The sequence below is a fragment of the Solanum tuberosum genome, unplaced genomic scaffold, assembly GCF_000226075.1.
Source record: "Solanum tuberosum cultivar DM 1-3 516 R44 unplaced genomic scaffold, SolTub_3.0 scf00280, whole genome shotgun sequence".
NCBI classification, from domain to species: Eukaryota; Viridiplantae; Streptophyta; class Magnoliopsida; order Solanales; family Solanaceae; genus Solanum; species Solanum tuberosum.
Genome location: NW_006239205.1, coordinates 419885 through 439158, shown reverse-complemented (window position 1 = coordinate 439158; position 19274 = coordinate 419885). Strand labels below are relative to the sequence as shown.

General features: G+C 34.7%; 2 protein-coding genes across 4 annotated transcripts; one reads left to right on the top strand and one right to left on the bottom strand.

Annotated features, from left to right (window-relative positions):
- The first annotated feature begins 1183 nt into the window (after positions 1-1183).
- Positions 1184-14745, top strand: LOC102597582 (probable ATP-dependent RNA helicase DHX35). 3 transcript variants are annotated; one of them, XM_015314136.1, is made up of 24 exons: positions 1184-1384; positions 1460-1495; positions 1622-1730; positions 2481-2555; positions 3051-3140; positions 3434-3513; positions 4105-4174; positions 4290-4375; positions 6863-6920; positions 7130-7225; positions 7946-8045; positions 8198-8244; positions 8328-8411; positions 8510-8563; positions 9157-9257; positions 9824-9914; positions 10603-10767; positions 11766-11855; positions 11945-12016; positions 12906-13004; positions 13107-13193; positions 13507-13560; positions 13681-13760; positions 14417-14745. In XM_015314136.1, exons 1-24 carry the CDS (start codon positions 1284-1286, stop codon positions 14562-14564), a joined length of 2073 nt encoding a protein of 690 aa, XP_015169622.1. In that variant the 5' UTR covers positions 1184-1283; the 3' UTR covers positions 14565-14745. The 3 variants fall into 3 exon arrangements, with proteins under 3 accessions (XP_015169622.1, XP_006358785.1, XP_015169623.1); XM_006358723.2 differs by lacking the exon at positions 1460-1495 and having other exon boundaries at positions 1185-1384; positions 1586-1730; XM_015314137.1 differs by lacking the exons at positions 1184-1384; positions 1460-1495; positions 1622-1730 and having other exon boundaries at positions 3055-3140.
- Positions 14746-16937: 2192 nt separating this feature from the next.
- On the bottom strand, positions 16938-18340 carry LOC102597258 (glycine-rich protein-like). Its single transcript, XM_006358722.2, has 2 exons — positions 18197-18340; positions 16938-17399 (listed from the first exon to the last, which is right to left on the bottom strand). The coding sequence occupies exons 1-2, from the start codon at positions 18288-18290 to the stop codon at positions 17116-17118; spliced, it is 378 nt and encodes a 125-aa protein (XP_006358784.1). The 5' UTR covers positions 18291-18340; the 3' UTR covers positions 16938-17115.
- Positions 18341-19274: the final 934 nt, after the last annotated feature.

Here is a 19274-nt window from a genome sequence, read left to right as displayed (position 1 = left end):
AGTTCATTAAAGATAAAGCAATAACAAACTCAACTTTACTTATATATATATATATATAAATAATATAATGTAACTATTTTATTATTTAGATAATATATTGTCATAAATAGTTATAATTATTACAAAATTAAATAGATAACAATACAATATATTGATAAGTGACTCAAACTTTTGAATTAATAATTAATAATCAATTTTGTTTTTTTTAAAAAACAACCCGACCCGACCCGACCTGTTATTAAAATTCGGGTTTGGCCCATCAGGCTCGCCAAAAATGCCCTTACCGGGCACGGGCCGAATTTTTCCCACCATGTTCACTGATCCGTCCGAGACCGGCCCTGCCCATTAATGGAGGGACCGAGTTAGGCCTGATTCGGGAACTCGGTATCATAAATCTTAAGGGGTCAGGTTGGGCAGGCCTAGTAAACAGACTTACTAAGCACCAAAAACAAGAAAGCTCTACTGTTATTTATACGTTATTTGTTTTTTAACACATAATACAAGATATGCTAAAAATTTTACTTTGTTGACCAGGATTAAAGTACCATTTTACTTCATACATCTTTTTATGATAACTTTCAAACATATTAATTGATTTTTCTAAAGTCCATTTCCGTAAATCAAATAAAGGTTTGCATATCGATTGTTATCTCACTATTTTTTCGAGTAAAATGAGTCTTTTCTTAAATTTACTTCCCGAAATGTGCAATTTTGATAAGAGAAGTCCACTAATTGCTTATTTTTGTGAGAGTAAGTGTGCATCATCTTATTTTTCTTCGCAATTTATTATACCTCTTTTAGACCACATTCTAACAACTCTTGTGCAATTTGAAGATTTTTGAGAAAATATTAAATGATGATCTAAAATTCATCAGCCACCGCAAAAGTTAGAAGATAATCTAATATATTTTGTCGATAAAATTGAACAATATCAAATATTATATTCAAGTCTAATATGAGCAATCTTCTAAAGACTAGATTTTCATAATTTTTAAAAATATGAACCAAATTGAAATGTTGTCGATACATTGTCATAAAAGATAATTGCACATTTAACCGATCAAATAAAAATATATAATATATATTTATCGATTTTTTTTTTTAAATGAACAACTATTTATGTCAATTTTCCTTCGTAGCAAATCACCCCAAAACATGGGCTTGTTGTTACACTTGGCCCAAAACTAAATCTTTTTGGTAAAACCCAACTTCTCTTCTTCTTCTTCTTCTCTTCTTCTCCAGTCTGAAAATTACAGAAGCAATTCAGCTCTAATACTACAAAAATGTCACAATTTTGGAAACCAGGAACTGAACGGCCCCGTCTTGTAGATGATGAAGAGGGTGGCATTCTTCTCTACACTGCATCTTCTTCCTCATCCTCTGGGTAACTTTTTTTTTTTTTTAAATTTAATTTTTTTTGTATATGTTGTTATTTATGTAATATTTGTGGGATTTCAAGATTTGGGTATGGGAGTTTAGAGAAGCAAAGACAGAGGTTGCCTTCCTCTAGGTATCTTTTTTTTTTTTTTAAATTTAATTTTTTTTGTATATGTTGTTATTTATGTAATATTTGTGGGATTTCAAGATTTGGGTATGGGAGTTTAGAGAAGCAAAGACAGAGGTTGCCTGTGTACAAGTACAAAACTGCTATTCTTTACTCAGTGGAGACTCATGCTACTACCATTATTGTTGGAGAAACTGGAAGTGGAAAAACCACTCAAATTCCTCAGGTTTTTTTCTTGATTTTCTGTAAAGTTCATATTTTTAATTTAGTATGATGTGAAATGTCCTCGGAAAAATATTTGACAGTCTTGAACTTGTTGGGGTTGGCTATATGAATCCTCAGACCTGAGTATCTGTTATGATTTAGTATTTTGGCATTCAACATAGTTAGACTATGAACTGTCTTCCATTAACCAGAACTGTGGTGGAGCCATGACTTCATTAAGGGAATTCAAAATATATAGAAGTAAACTCACGAAGAAGCGATGAGAATTCAGCATATAACATATACTAGTATATATACATAAAAAGGGAAAAAGATTGAACTATTTATGCAGTGTAGGTATCAGTTGACTTGCCTTGGACAAAGGTGGCTCTGGCACAATTTAATAAGGGGATTAAAAAATATGCTTGAATGCATCTTCGTCACTACAACTTCACTCATATCAAGGGGATTCTACAACTTATATACATACAAAAAGATTTGTGTTTTAACCTTTTTACACAGTATAGTTTTCCGACGAACTTCCTATTTGTGGTTTTGGGGGGAGGGGGAGTTATGCAGCATATGAGGTGGTATCAGTAATAATTTTGAGTTGCAAAGAGTGGAAGTATGTTTGTAGGAGCAAGAGATATATAGTGGGAGAAAATTGCTTAGCCTCATAATGGCAGTGAATTGTTTTAGTTTGGTTAACAAAATAAACTCTTTTAGAAACTTGAAAAGTTTAATGGTATTTGATACATTTTAATGTGTGCAGTACCTGAAAGAAGCTGGTTGGGCTGAGGGAGGGCGAATGATTGCTTGTACCCAACCAAGGAGACTGGCAGTCCAGGTGTAGTATTCTGTTACTGAGCTCTATATGCTCTTTAATAAGTGAACTTTTGTGTCTTACATGTTTGTCTTGATCATTCTAATTGAGAGTAGTGCAAGCCATATGGCTGCTTGTGAGGGACAAATATATTTGTACTTGTAACTTTATTTTTGAGATTCTCCTGGATACTTGTATTTACAGTTAAAAATTTATGTAGTTACTCTTCTATTTTGGTTAAGAAAGTGAAAATCGCTACTATTGATATCTAGTTGGCCCAAACATATTGTTAGAGTGGATTATAATCCCACATTGGTTGGTGGTTTGCTTGTATGGATTTGGGCAATCCTACCCTCTTGAGCTAGCTTTTGGGGTTGAGGACTCATGTGTCATATCTTTACACATATGATATTGAGGATCAATGCAGACATCCTGCTCATAATCTTTTGGACCATAATGTCTCTTATGGTTCAGTTATTTTGAAACACATCTTTCAAGTCTCAATATTTTATGTTGTAGGCAGTTGCTACAAGAGTTGCCGAAGAAATGGATGTTAAACTTGGTGAGGAAGTTGGTTATACTATTCGATTTGAAGATATCACGAATGAGGTGGGAGCTCTTTCTTTGTACTTACCATTTTTTTGGGATAAAGGAAATACTCTTTTGCTTCGTCATCAGTTTTTTAGAGTTCATACTTCATAAGTTCCTAAAAAAACAGATAAATCTTTTGACATCTGCTGGGATTGCATATTTCAAGGTGTTAGGTCCTGTAATGTTTTAGGAAAGAAATAAAGTTTAGTTTGGCATTTTTATGTGACTATGTTGACCTGAAATAGTTTGTTCCTTTTTTTGGATAAAATATGTTGACCTGGAACAGTAATGGTGGTGTTCTTTCACTACAGGAATTAACTAGGGTCAAATTTCTTACTGATGGGGTTTTGCTGAGGGAAATGATGGATGATCCTCTATTGAGCAAGTATAGGTACTTTTTATGCTTTTTATGCCTTGGAAGGGTTCTAGTGCCTCCTTTTCTATCTTCTTCATCATGTAGTGCTGCTTTAGTTCTATTATTTACACCCTTGTTCTTGACTTTAAACTTCATGGAGTCCAAGTGTCAATCATTTCAATGTTTATTAGAATATTGTGTTTGGTAGAGAAGACTGAAATAATAATCTTAAATTTTTAGAAGTGGATATTTATGTGTTGGTTAATCTAATAATTAATGTTTAAGCTTCACAATGCACATGATGGGCTGAGCTTAGAATTTTGCTAGCACTTGGCTCTTTATTATGTTTTTTTCCTTTGTCAAACTCAACACTGAATTGTGAGTAGCATTTCTTTGGAAACCGAGCTAGTAAAATTGGGGAAAAAGTATATAATCACAGAGAAATATAAAGAAAAAATTCACTCATCTGTCCTGAATGCTGTCTTAACTTTGAATTGGTTTAATTTCTTTCCCGAAAACTCAGATGTGCTTACGAAATATAATCCACTTTCTACTTCTACCAGATACTGAAAATGTCTACTGGAAAGTGAAAATTGTGTACTCTGATTTGTCTTTTTAATCATACAGTGTGATTATGGTAGATGAAGCTCATGAAAGGTCTCTCTCGACGGACATCTTATTGGGACTACTGAAAAAGGTTGATCAGGAAATACTCTAGACTGGTTATACGTGGTTTCTTATCGTTTGAGTGCACTTAGTTTAGTTCTTGTTGCTAAAAATGTTATTGTTCCTATTGCTTCTGCAAAATTTAGATTCAAAGGCGTCGGCCTGAGCTGCGTATTATAATATCATCAGCTACGATTGAAGCAAAATCAATGGCTGCTTTCTTTAATACAAGGTTGGTTCTTCTTGTGACGAGTGTTTACCAAAGCTTTATAATTCTATACTCAAAAGTTCAAAAAAGTTTGATTCTCCTTTATGCTTTCTATTGATGCAATTTCTCAGTAGGTTATGCTTCTTGTATTGAGTTGTATCCTCTAATTGGATAAATCAAGTACTTTTCATCACCTTGTTGGAATAAGTGCCTGGTCTTATTTTGAATATGTAGTGGAAAATGTGACCTTTTCTTGCACCAGAATGAACTCCCTTGAAAAACATTTGCGCGTGTGTAAACGAGTTGCTCTACCAACCAAGCTATAGCCTTTGGTGCAAAGTTTAAGAACAGGTCATATTTAAGTGAATTGTTCCCAGTGGAGTTCCCTGTTAGTGTTAAATCATGAGCCCTGATGGCTTCTCCACCAGGTCCTTGTGGGCAGTTGAGGTATGCGATCTTTTCTATCCAGGGGGGTTAAGAGGGGTGAGGTATGCTCCTGGCATCTTGGAGTTGCTCGATGATGGATGGAAGAGTTTGAACTCATGCTATCAATTCTTTTCCTCAAGACTCAAGTTTTGGGTATAGCCTTTGTTGAATTGAGTAGAGAAGGAAGCTGCCTTGACTCAGGATAATGTAATGGAAAGGGGGATAACCTCCAACAAAGAACTATTGCAGAACTATGGACACCACAAGGGTGGAATTTCATCTTCAGGAGAGAACCAAATGACTGGGAAGTGATGAGGTTGGCAGAATTCCTCAAGTTGGTTGGACATTTTACTGGACTTCAGGCATATGAGGATATGCTTTGGTGGAAAGGCAACAATAGAGGAGAGTTCAAAGTGCATTCAGCTTACAGGCTGATGGATGAATCAAGCCAGCAGAGTCCCATCTGGCCTTGGAAACAAGTATGGAAGTGTAGAATCCCACACAAAGTCTCATGCTTTATTTGGCTGCTAGCTAAGGAAGCTGCCCTGACTCAGGATAATGTAATGAAAAGGGGGATAACCTTATGCTCTAGGTGTTTCCTATGTGGGGAAACCTTAGAAACTGTAAACCATCTATTTCTACACTGCAAATACACTCAGCAGCTTTGGAGGATTTTCTTGAGCCTTAAAAGCATATCCTGGACTATGCCTAGGAGTGTTACTGAGGCCTTGTATAGCTGGGAGGAGGCAAGTGCCCTTGCAAAAGACAGAACTAGATGGAGAATTATTACTGCTTCAATATTGTGGGCGATCTGGAAAGAAAGGAATTCCAGATGTTTTGAAGGCATAGAAAATAGTGTGCAGGATGTTAAACTAAACTGCATTTTGTTGTTATGTTTTTGGTGTAATCAATTATACTCAAAAGACACGGCCTCTATAGTCGATGTTTTAGACTCAATATAGATATAGAGTAGGAGTGTCTGGAGTGCATTTGTATATAAGGTTTGAGTACAACCCATGTACTTTTGTGATATAATACAATGCTACCATTTTCAAAAAAAATTGAGTAGAGAAGATAATCCCTAGAATAGAAATTGAGCTGATCTTATGCAAACTCTGGAAACATATTAAAACAAGGATTATTGTTTATTAGTTTTGATAAGTTGTTTATGAGAGCTAATTAATGAATATTCATTGGGTTTTAGACTAAATGAATACTTACTCTCAAAGTGAGAACTAAAATAAAGTGAATACTTGTTTCACTTTTGCTTTGTCACTCACCTTTGGTTCCTGTCTCTTGAGTGTTTTGGTATTGGTTTGACACAATGATATAGTAGTCCTTGTGAAGCTTAACATTAAGTGATCTCAACTTACTTCTCCCATTTGTGACCACTCTTTGTGTGTAAATTTTGTTAACAGGACATTCAATGGTCATAGTGCTAGTTAGTTGGTACATTAGTGAATGATGATTCTCGCCTCTGTCTGAGCAATGCTTATGTAGGATTTTATCAATGCTATTGAGAATGATGACAGAAACTCTACGGTAAGGATAGAAATGACTTTTGAAGAAGCGGTTGATTTGTTACTAGAGCTATAGAAAAACTTGAAGTACTTTTTTTTTAATAACTGTGGTATCTGGGCTAGCTGGCATGCACGTCGACTAATTCCACGGGTACTTGCTACCTCCCACAAGCAACAAGTGCCAGGTAACCCTATCCATCAAGGCTTAGACAGATGGGAAGAAATCACCTAATGTTTTCTCGTCTCTGTTGGTATTTGAACATGAGACCTCATGGTTCTCCTCCCACTTTATTGACCACTAGGCCACACTCTTGGGTGCAAACATGAACTACTTAAAGGAATGTTAATTACATAATTCTTAATTTGACATCTTTGAGTCTTCAGTAATCAGAATCACGAAGTAGAAAACCTTACTTTTCCTATGCTCTTCTGAGTAACACTTGCGTTTCTGTGCTTCAAATTTCGAGCAGCCTTTGAAGTATCTTCTTTTAGGAAACCGGTCTTCTTTTAGTATCTAGGTTTACTGTGTGCACTAACGCTTCTACATGTGACCAAAAATTTGCAGAAGACGACGGGAGGAGGAGCAAGGACCAACAAAAGAACCTGCTATTCTGTCAGTTGAGGTATACGGATTTGTTCTTTGCTGTCTTCTTTGTCTGCACAACCAAAACTCAATAAAGTTTATTAACTAGATTGCTTAGTTGAATTGCAGCATGTCTATAGAATCATTACGTACTCTGTGAACATCTACGGTAGAGGATTTTGTTTATGTTTTTCTTTGGTTGATTTGCAACCTTACTGAAATATCATCTTTTTTCACTGAGACCTACAGGGTAGGGGATTTAATGTGGAGATATTCTATGTTGATGATCCTGTTTCTGATTACGTCCGGTCTGCTGTTTCAACAGTGATGTCGATCCATGACCAGGTACACACCAGAACATGACTTCTTTGAACTATTTGGCTACATCATGCTCGAATGTGAAAAATGTCGAGTTTAGTTCTCATTGATGAATTTTCTTCTGTACCCTTGATTGCCACTTGATGATAATGTGCGTACAACATAGTTAGTTTTTGGCTAAGTTGTACAGACTCTTCACTTTCGATGCCGCACCCATGTCGGATTCTCCAAAAACATACTAGTTTTGGAGAATACGACACACCTGTTGACATTTTTTAAGAGTCCAAGCAACATAAGTTTTTGGGCACCTTTGCTCTCAGCAGAGGCACATCTCCTCTATATTATAATGGTCCAGCTAACTTCTTTTCATTATCTTATATTGAGTTCTATGGCTTCTCTGAAGGATATGTCTAATGAAAATTTTGAAGCACGTGGTAAATAAATTTCCAAAGACCCATTTAAGTTGAGGGGGTTGGCTTATTCAGACAATTCTTGGTGCAGAAACTCAGCTGAGTGTTATGCCTTTGTTATCCTGTTTCGTTTGTCTACAATGTATTGCATGTGACCTCTTGTACTAGATGTCTTTGGATGAGACTGATTGAAATCCGTGATGTCTCAATGCAGCCTCTAGTGTAGTAATTCATTTTTGATTTCCTCAGGATAACTTTCCCATGATTTCTTTCATCTTTGATTCTTAATATACTATCATACAACACTTGATTTATGGCTGTTTATTTATACTTGTAGGAGCGGATGGGAGATATCCTGGTGTTTCTCACTGGTCAAGATGATATTGATACTGCAATACAATTGCTCACTGAAGAAGCCCAAAGTAGTGGGAAGCAAGGTACTGAATAATCCTCTTAGCCATTGCTAAGTGTTAATAGAATTGCTAACAAATAATAGAAAAGTGGTTGTAGATAAATACATTGCCTTGTATGAAATCAAAGGAAAAAAAAGGATAGATATCATACGTTTTTCAATTCACTTTTCTTGCAGGACTGGTTTCTGTGCCACTATACTCGGGACTTCCTCGAGCAGATCAGGTAGGGTAATGCATCATGCAGTTTTTAAGGTTAAGATTTTGTTGAACTTTCACCAAATGGTGCTGTTTCTTCCAATTGTACAGGACCTTGTGTTTTCCCCTACTCCCAGAGGAAAGAGAAAAGTGATATTTTCAACAAATATTGCTGAGACGTCATTGACTCTAGAGGTATAAATCTGAAACCTTGGGGTCAAAATCTTTGAGGCATACATGTTATTACATTTGTCTTCATATTCCTGAGCTGAAAATTTTCTTTCTGTTTTCAGGGTATTGTCTATGTTGTTGATAGCGGGTTCTCAAAACAACGTTTCTACAATCCGGTACTTTGTTTCTCTCTGTTTGACTTGACTCTTTTCCCATGCTTTTTTGTTCAGGTTTTTGTGGTTGATGATGTTGCTATTATTCTGATAAATTTCTACACCATGTCGATTTTAGTAGCAATTTTCTAAATCTTCATTCTGGTTTTGTGCACCAAGAATCAGTATTGCCTTATCTTACATGCATTACCCGTTTCCAGATGTCATGACTCCTGACGGTGCCTTTTGTAGAAACATTGATAATAAGCTTGTGTTCTGTAAGCTTGAATTTCTTACCCTTAAGCTCCCTCATTCTTCCTGTTGGTCACTTCGGTCCATTGAAGCATGGATGTACAAAACATGCTTTAATGAGCAAAAGTGGGAAGATATTTGTAGTTTGTCACTATGAAGAATGTGCTCTATATGTTGGACTCTTGCTTCTTCTGATGAAAACTATCCGATACTTTTGTATTGAGCTTTCCTCAGTTCTGTTGATTCAGTTTCTGCCTTTCTGGTAATTAGGGCATAAAGAATGCAATTTAGAAATGCCAAAAGGAATGCAATGTATGCATGCTATGCCTGATATTTCTTTTTATTTTGGATCTGCTTTATATCAGATTTCAGATATTGAGAACTTGGTAGTGGCACCAATATCAAAGGCATCTGCTCGACAAAGGGCTGGTAGAGCTGGAAGAGTTCGACCAGGAAAGTGTTTTAGGTAGGTGGCCCTCACCACATAGAAGCACCACAGAAGAATCCATATCATTATGTAATGATTGAATTTTTCCAAAGCTTAACACTCCCCAAGTCCAAAATTGTTGTATCATATCTCCAGTTTGGTTTGGCCCTAATTACTTAACGTTGCTGACACAGAATATAATTTATATGTAAGGAGTCTTTCTTATGCTAGTCAACAAATGGATAAACTAAAAAGATCCATCATCTCACTTTTTTGCATGTGAAACAATTTACTTATTAAACTCCCAACTCAATGCGTTATTCTGCAAACTTTTCTTGACATTGCAAATTCAAACCATGTCATTTGATTCACAACAGGGTAAGTACTTGTTTATAGCGCATTTAATGAATTGACACCCTACTGTTCCCATCATAGATCTCAGTTGGTGAATAAGATCACTTTGTTTGTGTCACTGATTCTATTTTTCTAATGACTATGTTAAATTAGGAAGTAGAGGATTCTTAATTTGTCTCTGGTCCTGGGGATGTTTATAATACCTTTCGTTTAATAAATATAGTTGTTGACTCTTCTATTTTCCTGTTCAGGCTCTACACAGAAGATTACTTTTCCAATGAGATGTCTGTGGTGGGAATCCCCGAGATTCAAAGATCAAACCTCGTTTCCTGTGTCATCCAGGTATGTCTTTCTTGAACCAAGAAGATGCTAATGCCGTGCTTTTTCTTGCCATGACTTGATGTGTGGAGCTTTAAATATGACCTCCTTATCAGGGAGGCTGGCTAGATCATCTGCCTTGTAAAAATTTCATGCCTGATGTGTTATTTTGCGTTATTTTTCTCAATCTTCCAACAAAAATGAAAGGTTGGAAGGAAATGAGACCACTATCTATAGAATTTCCCTAATGTGAATGAGGTAGTTTCAAAAAAAAATAAAAATCCCTAATGTGCATGAGCTTTTGCTCTACTATATCGAGTATTTTGTGTTTTTTCTTTCTTTTCTTCATTGCAAAGATCATCCTTTTTATTAATCTTCTCTTTCCATACTTTGATCTAACTCAACATCTGATCTCGAAGAAACAAATAAAAATTATTGTTCATGAAAAATGAAATTTCCTTTTATGCTTTATTTTCCATAAGAATATCAAAGTTTGCTCATTCATGAAGCTTCTATTACTTGATTGGGGGTAATTGGCTTATTCAGCCTCTATTTGTAAGTAGAACATGTTGAAAGGATTGTTGTGTTGCCTTTTGTATGAGTTTCATCTCCTTGTGGCATCAAATTTTCAAATCTGAGTCTCATCTTACTGTTCAGCCTGTCAGGAAATTTTTTGGATATTAGCTAATAACGTTTCTTATTTATGTCCCAGTTGAAGGCCTTGGGCATCGATAATATTTTAGGTTTTGATTGGCCAGCATCTCCATCACCTGAATCGATGATCAGAGCACTTGAAGTACTGTACTCACTTGGAGTACTAGATGACGACGCCAAGCTTACTTCACCTACTGGATTTCAAGTTGCAGAGATTCCACTGGTATGTTTCTGATCAGCCATCTCATATGCTCTGTTAAATTTCCTCACTTTTTACTTCTTTGCTGTTCAGTGCAATCTTTTTTTTGCCAGCTCCAGTGGTATGACTTGCAAGTTGGAGACTTCCCGTCAAATTTACAGTTCTGTTACCTTTATTATGACATTTCTCACCAAACACTACCCCTCTTCCCCATTCTCCAATAAAAGTATTAAAAAGGAAATACATCTTACAAAAGTAATGAGCAAAGGAATATTTACACAATTATGAAAAATAAAGTAACACCTAAGGGAGTGGCCTAGCGGTCTATATAGTGAGATGAAAACCAAGGGAGACCCCGTTCAAATCCCATCAGTGGAAAAGAAGTGCCAGGTGATTTCTTCCACATCTGTCTTAAGTCTTGGCGGGCATAGTTAACCAACACCTATGCTGGTGGAAGCAAGCAGGTACCTGGTAAACCGAACAACACCATTACAAAAAAGAAAAAGTAATAAAGAGTTCTGCAATTGAGGGAGAGAGAGTCACACACAATTCTTTTACTCCCATTGGATACTCAATTTGATTTCGTAGAAGCCTTTGCTTTGGGGCTGGTAATTAGACATTTAGAGTACGAATATTTGTTGCCAGCTGTGGCGGTTGAGGCGACTTGCTTAAACTGCAACACTGAACTCTTTTGCCTTTGTTGTAGTCTATCGTTATCACTAGCAATTGGAAGATGCAGTCTTGACTTTATTCATTTTCTTCTGTAACATCTAATTGTTAATGAATAAAAACCAGTTACCCCCAAGATAGCTTATGCTGTATACTATATATAGCTCTCTTATACTGATGCACTGTGTTGTTGAGTGCCATAGGTGTGAGACCAATAGGAAGTTGATTAACTAGATGCTTGATGCTTTGTTGAAGGTCTCTCGGTGCATTACAATAGTGCAATGTGTCTCTCAATTCATGGATCTAGGAATTTTCTTATTCACGCAGTTTCTGAAACTTGTATTTTTGTGTAGGACCCATTAATATCCAAAATGATCTTAGCTTCTTGTGAGTTTGGATGTTCGGAGGAAATAATTACCATTGCTGCTGTGCTCTCCATACAGGTAAATCCTCGTTTCCGAACCCTAATTGATTTAGCAATAAAACAAGACTTGTATATTTTGTCAGATCAATATATTGTTTATTTTTGCAGTCTATTTGGATTCCTGTTAGAGGAGTACAGAAGCAGTTGGATGAAGCTAAATTGAGATTTGCAGCTGCCGAGGTTTTTAGTTTCTTCTTTTTCGCTTATTAGGTTCACCTCTGTAATAACTTAGTTGCATTATACTTAAAGTACACGATGAAGTACACATTTGACAACTTGCATATGGGTCTCATAATAGATAATGGTAAAATTTAGAGCTCAAATAAATTACACTGTACAGAAGATGTTAATAATTTTCTTTTCCACTTTTCTCCTGCTTCACTATCACCTTTAGTTTGTATTGTCCTCTTGTTGTAATAAAATTATAATTTTTGTACTTTCCTGAGATTTATGCAAAGTAATCTTTATAATTTGTGTCCATTGTCATTTGATTTATCCGAACTGACTGTTTTGTAGATTAACAAATGTTTACTCTAGTATTGAGTTACTTATTGGAGTGAGTACAGATTTATCTAAAGGATACTTCAATTGTATGAAAGATCCCAAGGCTACGACTAAGTTCAAACTTTTGGAGGTGGCAAATATTTTTATTTAGAGAAGGGTCACATAAATGGGTTGGACTAACAGAGAGTAGGTAAAGAAAGTTGAGGGAAATGGCGTAATTCTCAGGATCTTGCACTTCCCTTTTTTTTGTTCATTTACTTGATTCATTGCATAAGCAGAAATGTTTTCCCAGTCAAGAATTCATATTGGTGCAAAACTAAACAAAGGATAGATATTGTGTTTTGTCTTGTGATTTCTACAAACTTGCCACTCTGCTAACTATCACCTTCAAGGCTTAAAAAGTGTTCGATGAAGTCCAATAAAATAACACATACAATTAGAAAGTTTGTGTAGAGACAATACAGTCACTAAATGGAATTAAGATTGCTGCCTATTTATTTCTAGTTATTTACTTGTTTAGCCTTCTACAAGTAAATTCACGTGTAACTTCGATATACCTTTGCAGGGTGACCATGTCACATTCTTAAATGTGTATAAAGGATTCATTCAGTCTAATAAATCTTCGAAGTGGTGTCACAAGAATTTTATAAATTATCATGCCATGGTAAGTCCTAATCCAACTTCCATGATGTTCTACTTTTTACATTTTGCAGTGTTTCGTGAACGTGCCCCTTATGGCATCCTTGATTTTTTTGCCATTATGTAGAGAAAAGTAATTGAAGTTAGGGAACAGCTGAAAAGGATTACACAAAGGTTGGGCATAGGATTGAAATCTTGTGAAGGGGATATTCAGGTAACTTAATTTGCTTACTCAGTTGTTAATGTCAGTAGCATTCAACAGACCGTGGAGCAGTTGCCCATGTTTTAAAACTGATTGCTCGCTTGTCATTGAATGAATATTGTTGCCTGAATCATTCTTTTCCGCCACCAAAAGGCCGTCAAATTAGAGCTGCAACGGCCGCTAAGGGCTTCAATTAAAATTATTCGCAGGTTTAGAGATTGCAGCTTGGTCACTTTCTCAATAGCAGCATATTTTTTAAAAGTTTTTTGGGGCAACTCTTTCTTTTATGATGTAATAGGCATAACTAAATTTAGTCATTTCACAGGCAGTAAAGAAGGCAATTACGGCAGGTTTTTTTGCCAATGCTGCCCGCTTAGAAGTGAGTATGAAGTTTGGTACATGTAGCTATTTTTGTCTTAAAACGCACTCTTTCCGTTTCTGCCTTATTTTTCTGGTATGAGCATATTTGATAACCTTCTGTTGCTGATCTTTGAAACAGCCGTTCAGTCACAATGGGATGTACAAGACTCTCAGAACTTCTCAAGAAGTGTATATTCATCCTTCATCTGTGTTGTTCAGGTATTTATCTATTAATGTCTCTATCAAACTATGATAGCTTGATTGGTTTGCTGATATTACGGAGACGTAAGAATTATTTTCCCTTCGTAATCATAAGATGAGGAAATTACGTTCATGTCTGCAATTTATTGCCATTTTAAAGGTATCAATATTTCTATAACTGGTTTCGATAGTCCAACTATCTAAGTTATTAAGAATACTAGTCATTTCTGTTGCTCAAGTTGGAGAAATCCCATGTGGGCTTCTTGCCCAACTTCAGTTGGGGCACACGTTTAGAACTCCAGAGAGTATGGCTGACGTGCACCTGACTCACACATCACGTACTTTGTCCTTACCACTTAACCAACACCCTAGGAACTAGGAAGATCTATCATTCTCGAGTCAAATCCATAAATAGGAAACGGTAACATTCCCTTCTTTTTTGCATCCTGTTGTAGTATGGTGTGGTCAGGAACTTTCTCGTCGCCTTCTTTTCTGCTATATGTGTGCATGGATACTGAACATCATATTAGACCTTGCTCAACAAGAGCATGACTGAATTTTGTACTAACATTTTCACATTTCCTTGTTAGTATCGACATAAAACTTAGTTGAGTGGACGTGTATTACATCACTTACATGTCTAGTTTATAATGTGGTTTTCTCATATTTAACAGGGTCAATCCGAAGTTCATTGTGTACCATTCTCTCGTTTCAACAGATCGTCAGTACATGCGAAATGTCATCACTATCGATCCTTCTTGGCTAACGGAGGCTGCACCTCATTTTTACCAGAAGCAGTTGCATAGTTCTATTCCTCAATGATACACACAATTTTCTTGGATGCTCCTTGGCAGTCTCATTCTGGTTTGAAAATTTTGTTGAGTCATTTGTAAACCTTGTAAATTGGTTATACCTTTCTCCCATAGGCTCAAGAGAGGTCAGTTAAACACCTTTCGCTTGAAAATTATACTGTATATATAGGTCGAATATTACTTTTTTTGTAGTGAAGGTATTAAGATGATTCAAATTTTAAACTAAGCCCAACATGAATAGCCAACGTGGTACATAAACACTATTGATCATTAAACCAATTAAAAGTACATACACATGACTTATTGCAAGTTGCAACAATTATAAAAACATGACAAAACAAAACAAAACACAAGTAGTTTTTTTTACTAGAGGAAAGTGAATAGGGACTCTATTCATAACTTTCCTTTATTTTTCACACCAATACAAGTACATAAGTCTTAATTATATATAGACTTTCATATAAACTTAAAGATGTATTTTCATAAAGCGCGTGGTTAAAGAGGAGGTTGCGGATTACTGATCTTAGCTTTAGACACAACAATAGCCACAAAGGCCATTGCAAGTTGAGCAATAGTTACAATATATAACTTGGCCAATTCTGAAAATTCTACCAAGATTCCTCAGTAAATGGTGCCCATGAAAAAACACTCCCTTGGCCTCACTAGTGGTGTTTCCATTCATTGCTGCATCAAAAAGTGTATGTAGAGCTTCATATTAGTCAGTAACGGAATCATAAATTCATATAAGGGGATTCAAAAATACAATAAAATAGTATCGCATGCATCCTATATAGTATTTAGACATGTAATATAACTATTTTTGGACACCCTTTACCACTATATACTAAAATTCTCCATGATGTCAAGAAAATTCAATCGTTTATATATAACAAAAAAACAAATAAAAACATTTTTTTTTATAATAATAAATAGATGGAGACAGTAAATTAACCTTGGGTAAGTGGAGCAGGGGCCTCAGAATTCATCTCCCTTGCAACAATTTGTGAGGATATTATTAGTAGAATAACCAAAGAAAGGTAAATATTTTTGGAAACCATTTTGATTAACAAATTAAACTGTTTGGAATTTGAATTTATTTTATTTTATTTGCTTATGAGAAAAGACATGCATTTCTCCCCTATTTATAGAACTCAATAATACTTACATGCAACAATCAGAAAAATAGAGGAAAATATTGAGGACTTACTTTGAATTCTTCAAGAAAAAAAAGAAAGATTTCATAAAAACCTTTTTCTTTTGGGGTCAAAAAGATGGAAATATAAAATATTATATATATTAGTTAATTATATGGATCATAAAGACTTGCTTTAACTAAACGTAATTTACGGAGGATACGTATCAACCTATAGTATTATAATTAGGAGGGCGGTGAAGGTCGAAGATTAAGGTAGATAGTCAAGTGTTATCTAGTTTCTATTATCAGTATTGTTATTATGATACCATTGAACTTTATGGTTTTAGTTCAAAATTCTATCACAATTTATTATTTGTACATATTTATACTTCATTTGTCCAAATTTATGCGACACACTTTCTTTTTTAATTCATCTAAAAAAGAATCAACTTTTCATAACTAGAAATAATTTAACTTTATAATTCTCTTTTTACCCTCGAATAAATAATTTATACCTACAGAAATAAATGTGTAAGCTTTGTTTTAGCCACAAATTTCATTTTTTTTCTTAAACTTTGTGTCAAATAATATCAAGTTGTCATATAAATTGAGACAGAGAAAATAATCTTTTAAACATATATACATAGTCTGAGATTCCAAGCCAAAACTATTGAATTTCAATGAACTCGTAAGCCATAACTATCACCTTATATCCATAGCTATCGATGGTTAAACTTTACCGTCCTTAATCATATGTTTCGAATTCGGGTTCATATATCAGGTAGACGAGAGGGATCAGATGCCACATTTAACAACCAAAGACTTCAAATTAAACTTTGGCCTTTTCGTTGAACTTGTTAAAAGAATCCCACTTTATTAATTTAATATAAAGAAAATAAGACTACAAGAGCTAAATCATTCCAAAGAATAAATTTTAACAACCAATTAGCTCTGAATAGTGGTCAAGTCAATTAAAAAGCACTATAACTTTTTGGTATTGATGATAATACGTGATTTTATACTTTCTCGTAGAATTTTCATTTTGTTAAATTGTTATTATTATTACTTATTTTTTATAATGTGACATAAAAGGTCTGTAAGTTAGCAAAATAAATTTAAAAAACGTCATTTACTAAATAATTATTTCAAAAATGGTCTGTCGATGACGTTAAATACATTAAGTATGAATATTATGATAAAATATCGAAGGTACCAATTAATTAAAATCCAAATTTAATAAGTAAAAAGTGAAAGATGAAGAAAGTAATTCCATTGTACAACAAAATTACTACAAGATGGCTTTTATTCATACATTTTTACTAATTATAGCAACCTCTAAAGTAGAAAGAGCATTACTAATAATATTACATAATTGCCATTACAAAAGTTTTAATATAATATATTAGTCCACACATAATTAATATAATTAATTGTGTGGCTTGGCTTGAGTAACTTTGTCCATTGCCTCACCTTTGTAGGAGCAACACTTATAGCAACCATTGTAATCATGGCCGCAGCAACCGTACCGGCAGTATCCTCCACGTCGTCCACCACCACCGTGTCCGTATCCACCACCACCGTGTCCATATCCACCACCACCACGTCCGTATCCACCACCACCACGTCCATATCCACCACCACCGCGTCCGCCACCAGGATATCCTCCATATTGGGCTTCATGTACTTCATTCTTGTTTTCAGATTTCTTAGCTACATCAAATGTGGAATATGTAATGTTAAAAATAAGATAGGTAGAGACAGGTCAGAATTTAAAATTTATGAATTATGATTTTTTTTTTTTAAAACAACTTGCTTAGTTCTGAATAAATTATTTATACATGTACATAGTATAACTTATATATATATATATATATATTCTAAGTTAGATCATTTACTTATGTAGTGTTTTTCATCATACAATTTGTTAGATTTAGGGCACATGAAATGAAAATCTTGGTAAGAGTCTAGCATTAGTATATACACATGGAACTTATGGTACTCCCTCCGTTTCAAAAAGAGTGACCTGATTTGACTTGGCACGGAGTTTAAGAAATTAAAGAAGACTTTTGAATCTTGTGGTCCTAAATTAAAGTTATGTCAAATGTACAAAATTGCCCGTAATCTTGTGGTCTTAAACATGCTACGTGGAAAACTAAAAGTAAAATGTTACCAAAACAGAAAATGAGTCATTCTTTTGAAACAAACTAAAAAGGAAAGGAAGTTATTCTTTTTGAAAGAAAGAGAGTACTTGTTTTAACCGTAGCAATAACATACTCAGTGTTATCTAAAAAGTGGGCGTATTTGAAAAGCTTGCCACAAAATGAAAGGTCTGGAAACCTTACCCCTACGTATTAGAGAAACAATTTCTGATAGACCTCGATTCAAAAAAAGTACTTAATTAAGGTACTTGTTTTAGTGGACCAAATATGTTGCTAGATAAAAAATTAGATAAGATATTCAATATTTGAAAGACATAAAAGAATAAAATGAGAAAATAATAATCTTACAGTTCTCAGCCAACTCAGAAGCTAAAACCTCAGAGCTTATCATTATAAAAATAGCCAAAAAAAGACCAAGAAACAGAAATGCTTTGGAACCCATTCTTTCTTTTCTTTATTGTAGCTTGAAATTGAAGGATGAAGAAAGTGAAGCATCATTGGGCTATATTTATAGTAAGATTTCAATGCATTTTTTAGATTGAAGTGAAGGACATACATTTACTTAAAAGTCATGTGAGGATGCATTTATGGTGTATTTGGTTGGCAAGTAAAAAGATGTTGAATTTAACAATTGAGTTTATTACCCTATTATTACTAGGGATAAAGGTTATTTCCACCGCAAATAAGTAGAAAATTGGTGATATAAAAGATAATTTTTTCACTTATTTCCTACTGAATCAATTCACTAGAAAAAGTGAAAAACTTACTAATTGTTTTATATGAAAATAGTAGTACTTTTTCTTTTCACACCACCAAAATATTTGGGAAAATAGCCACCAAACATTTTTCAATAAAAAATAATAATTTCTAAAAGTCATTTCAGTTTGACTATTTATTTTTGACTTAAAAATTACTTTTTTTAAGTCAATTCAAACGAACTCTAAGTTCCAAAGTAATGAAGTCATAATAATACCTATGATTTTGATAGAATAGCCAAATACGGATACGCCCCCGTGAACTTTAGCAATATTGTTAATCAATTCCATAATGAGTACTGTTTTACCCACTCCAGCTCCCCCGAATAGTCCGAATTTTCCTCCACTTGGACATCTTTCAGAGAGGAAACTGCATATGAATCAGGCACACTCTAACCCCTTCCCTCCTAGAGGCGGGTGCTTTACTTCCTGCTCTTTGTCCATTCGGAGAATAGGGTCTGAAAGGACAACTCTTAATAAGATTAGATGCTCGACCCAAACTATTAAATATCTCCTGATTCTCTTAGTCTCATCGATTACTCAAAATTCCACTCATACACAAGAAAGGAAAGAGATTGATACTTATACTGATATCGAGCTGGAAGAGCACTGGATAGAGACTATAGGGTCTCATCCCTGCTTAGTAATTTTGATTCAGTCTTATCATTATA

What these genes read in the sequence shown, in the direction of transcription:
- LOC102597582 (XM_015314136.1), top strand. Translation starts at nt 1,284, where the DNA reads ATGTCACAATTTTGGAAACCAGGAACTGAACGGCCCCGTCTTGTAGAT. An exon ending in GACTTCCTCGAGCAGATCAG is followed by an intron (nt 8,245 to 8,327) that starts GTAGGGTAATGC and finishes CCAATTGTACAG; the next exon opens with GACCTTGTGTTTTCCCCTAC. An exon ending in AAGTTGCAGAGATTCCACTG is followed by an intron (nt 10,768 to 11,765) that starts GTATGTTTCTGA and finishes ATTTTTGTGTAG; the next exon opens with GACCCATTAATATCCAAAAT.
- LOC102597258 (XM_006358722.2), bottom strand. Translation starts at nt 18,290, where the DNA reads ATGGGTTCCAAAGCATTTCTGTTTCTTGGTCTTTTTTTGGCTATTTTT. An exon ending in TTCTGAGTTGGCTGAGAACT is followed by an intron (nt 17,400 to 18,196) that starts GTAAGATTATTA and finishes CATTTGATGTAG; the next exon opens with CTAAGAAATCTGAAAACAAG.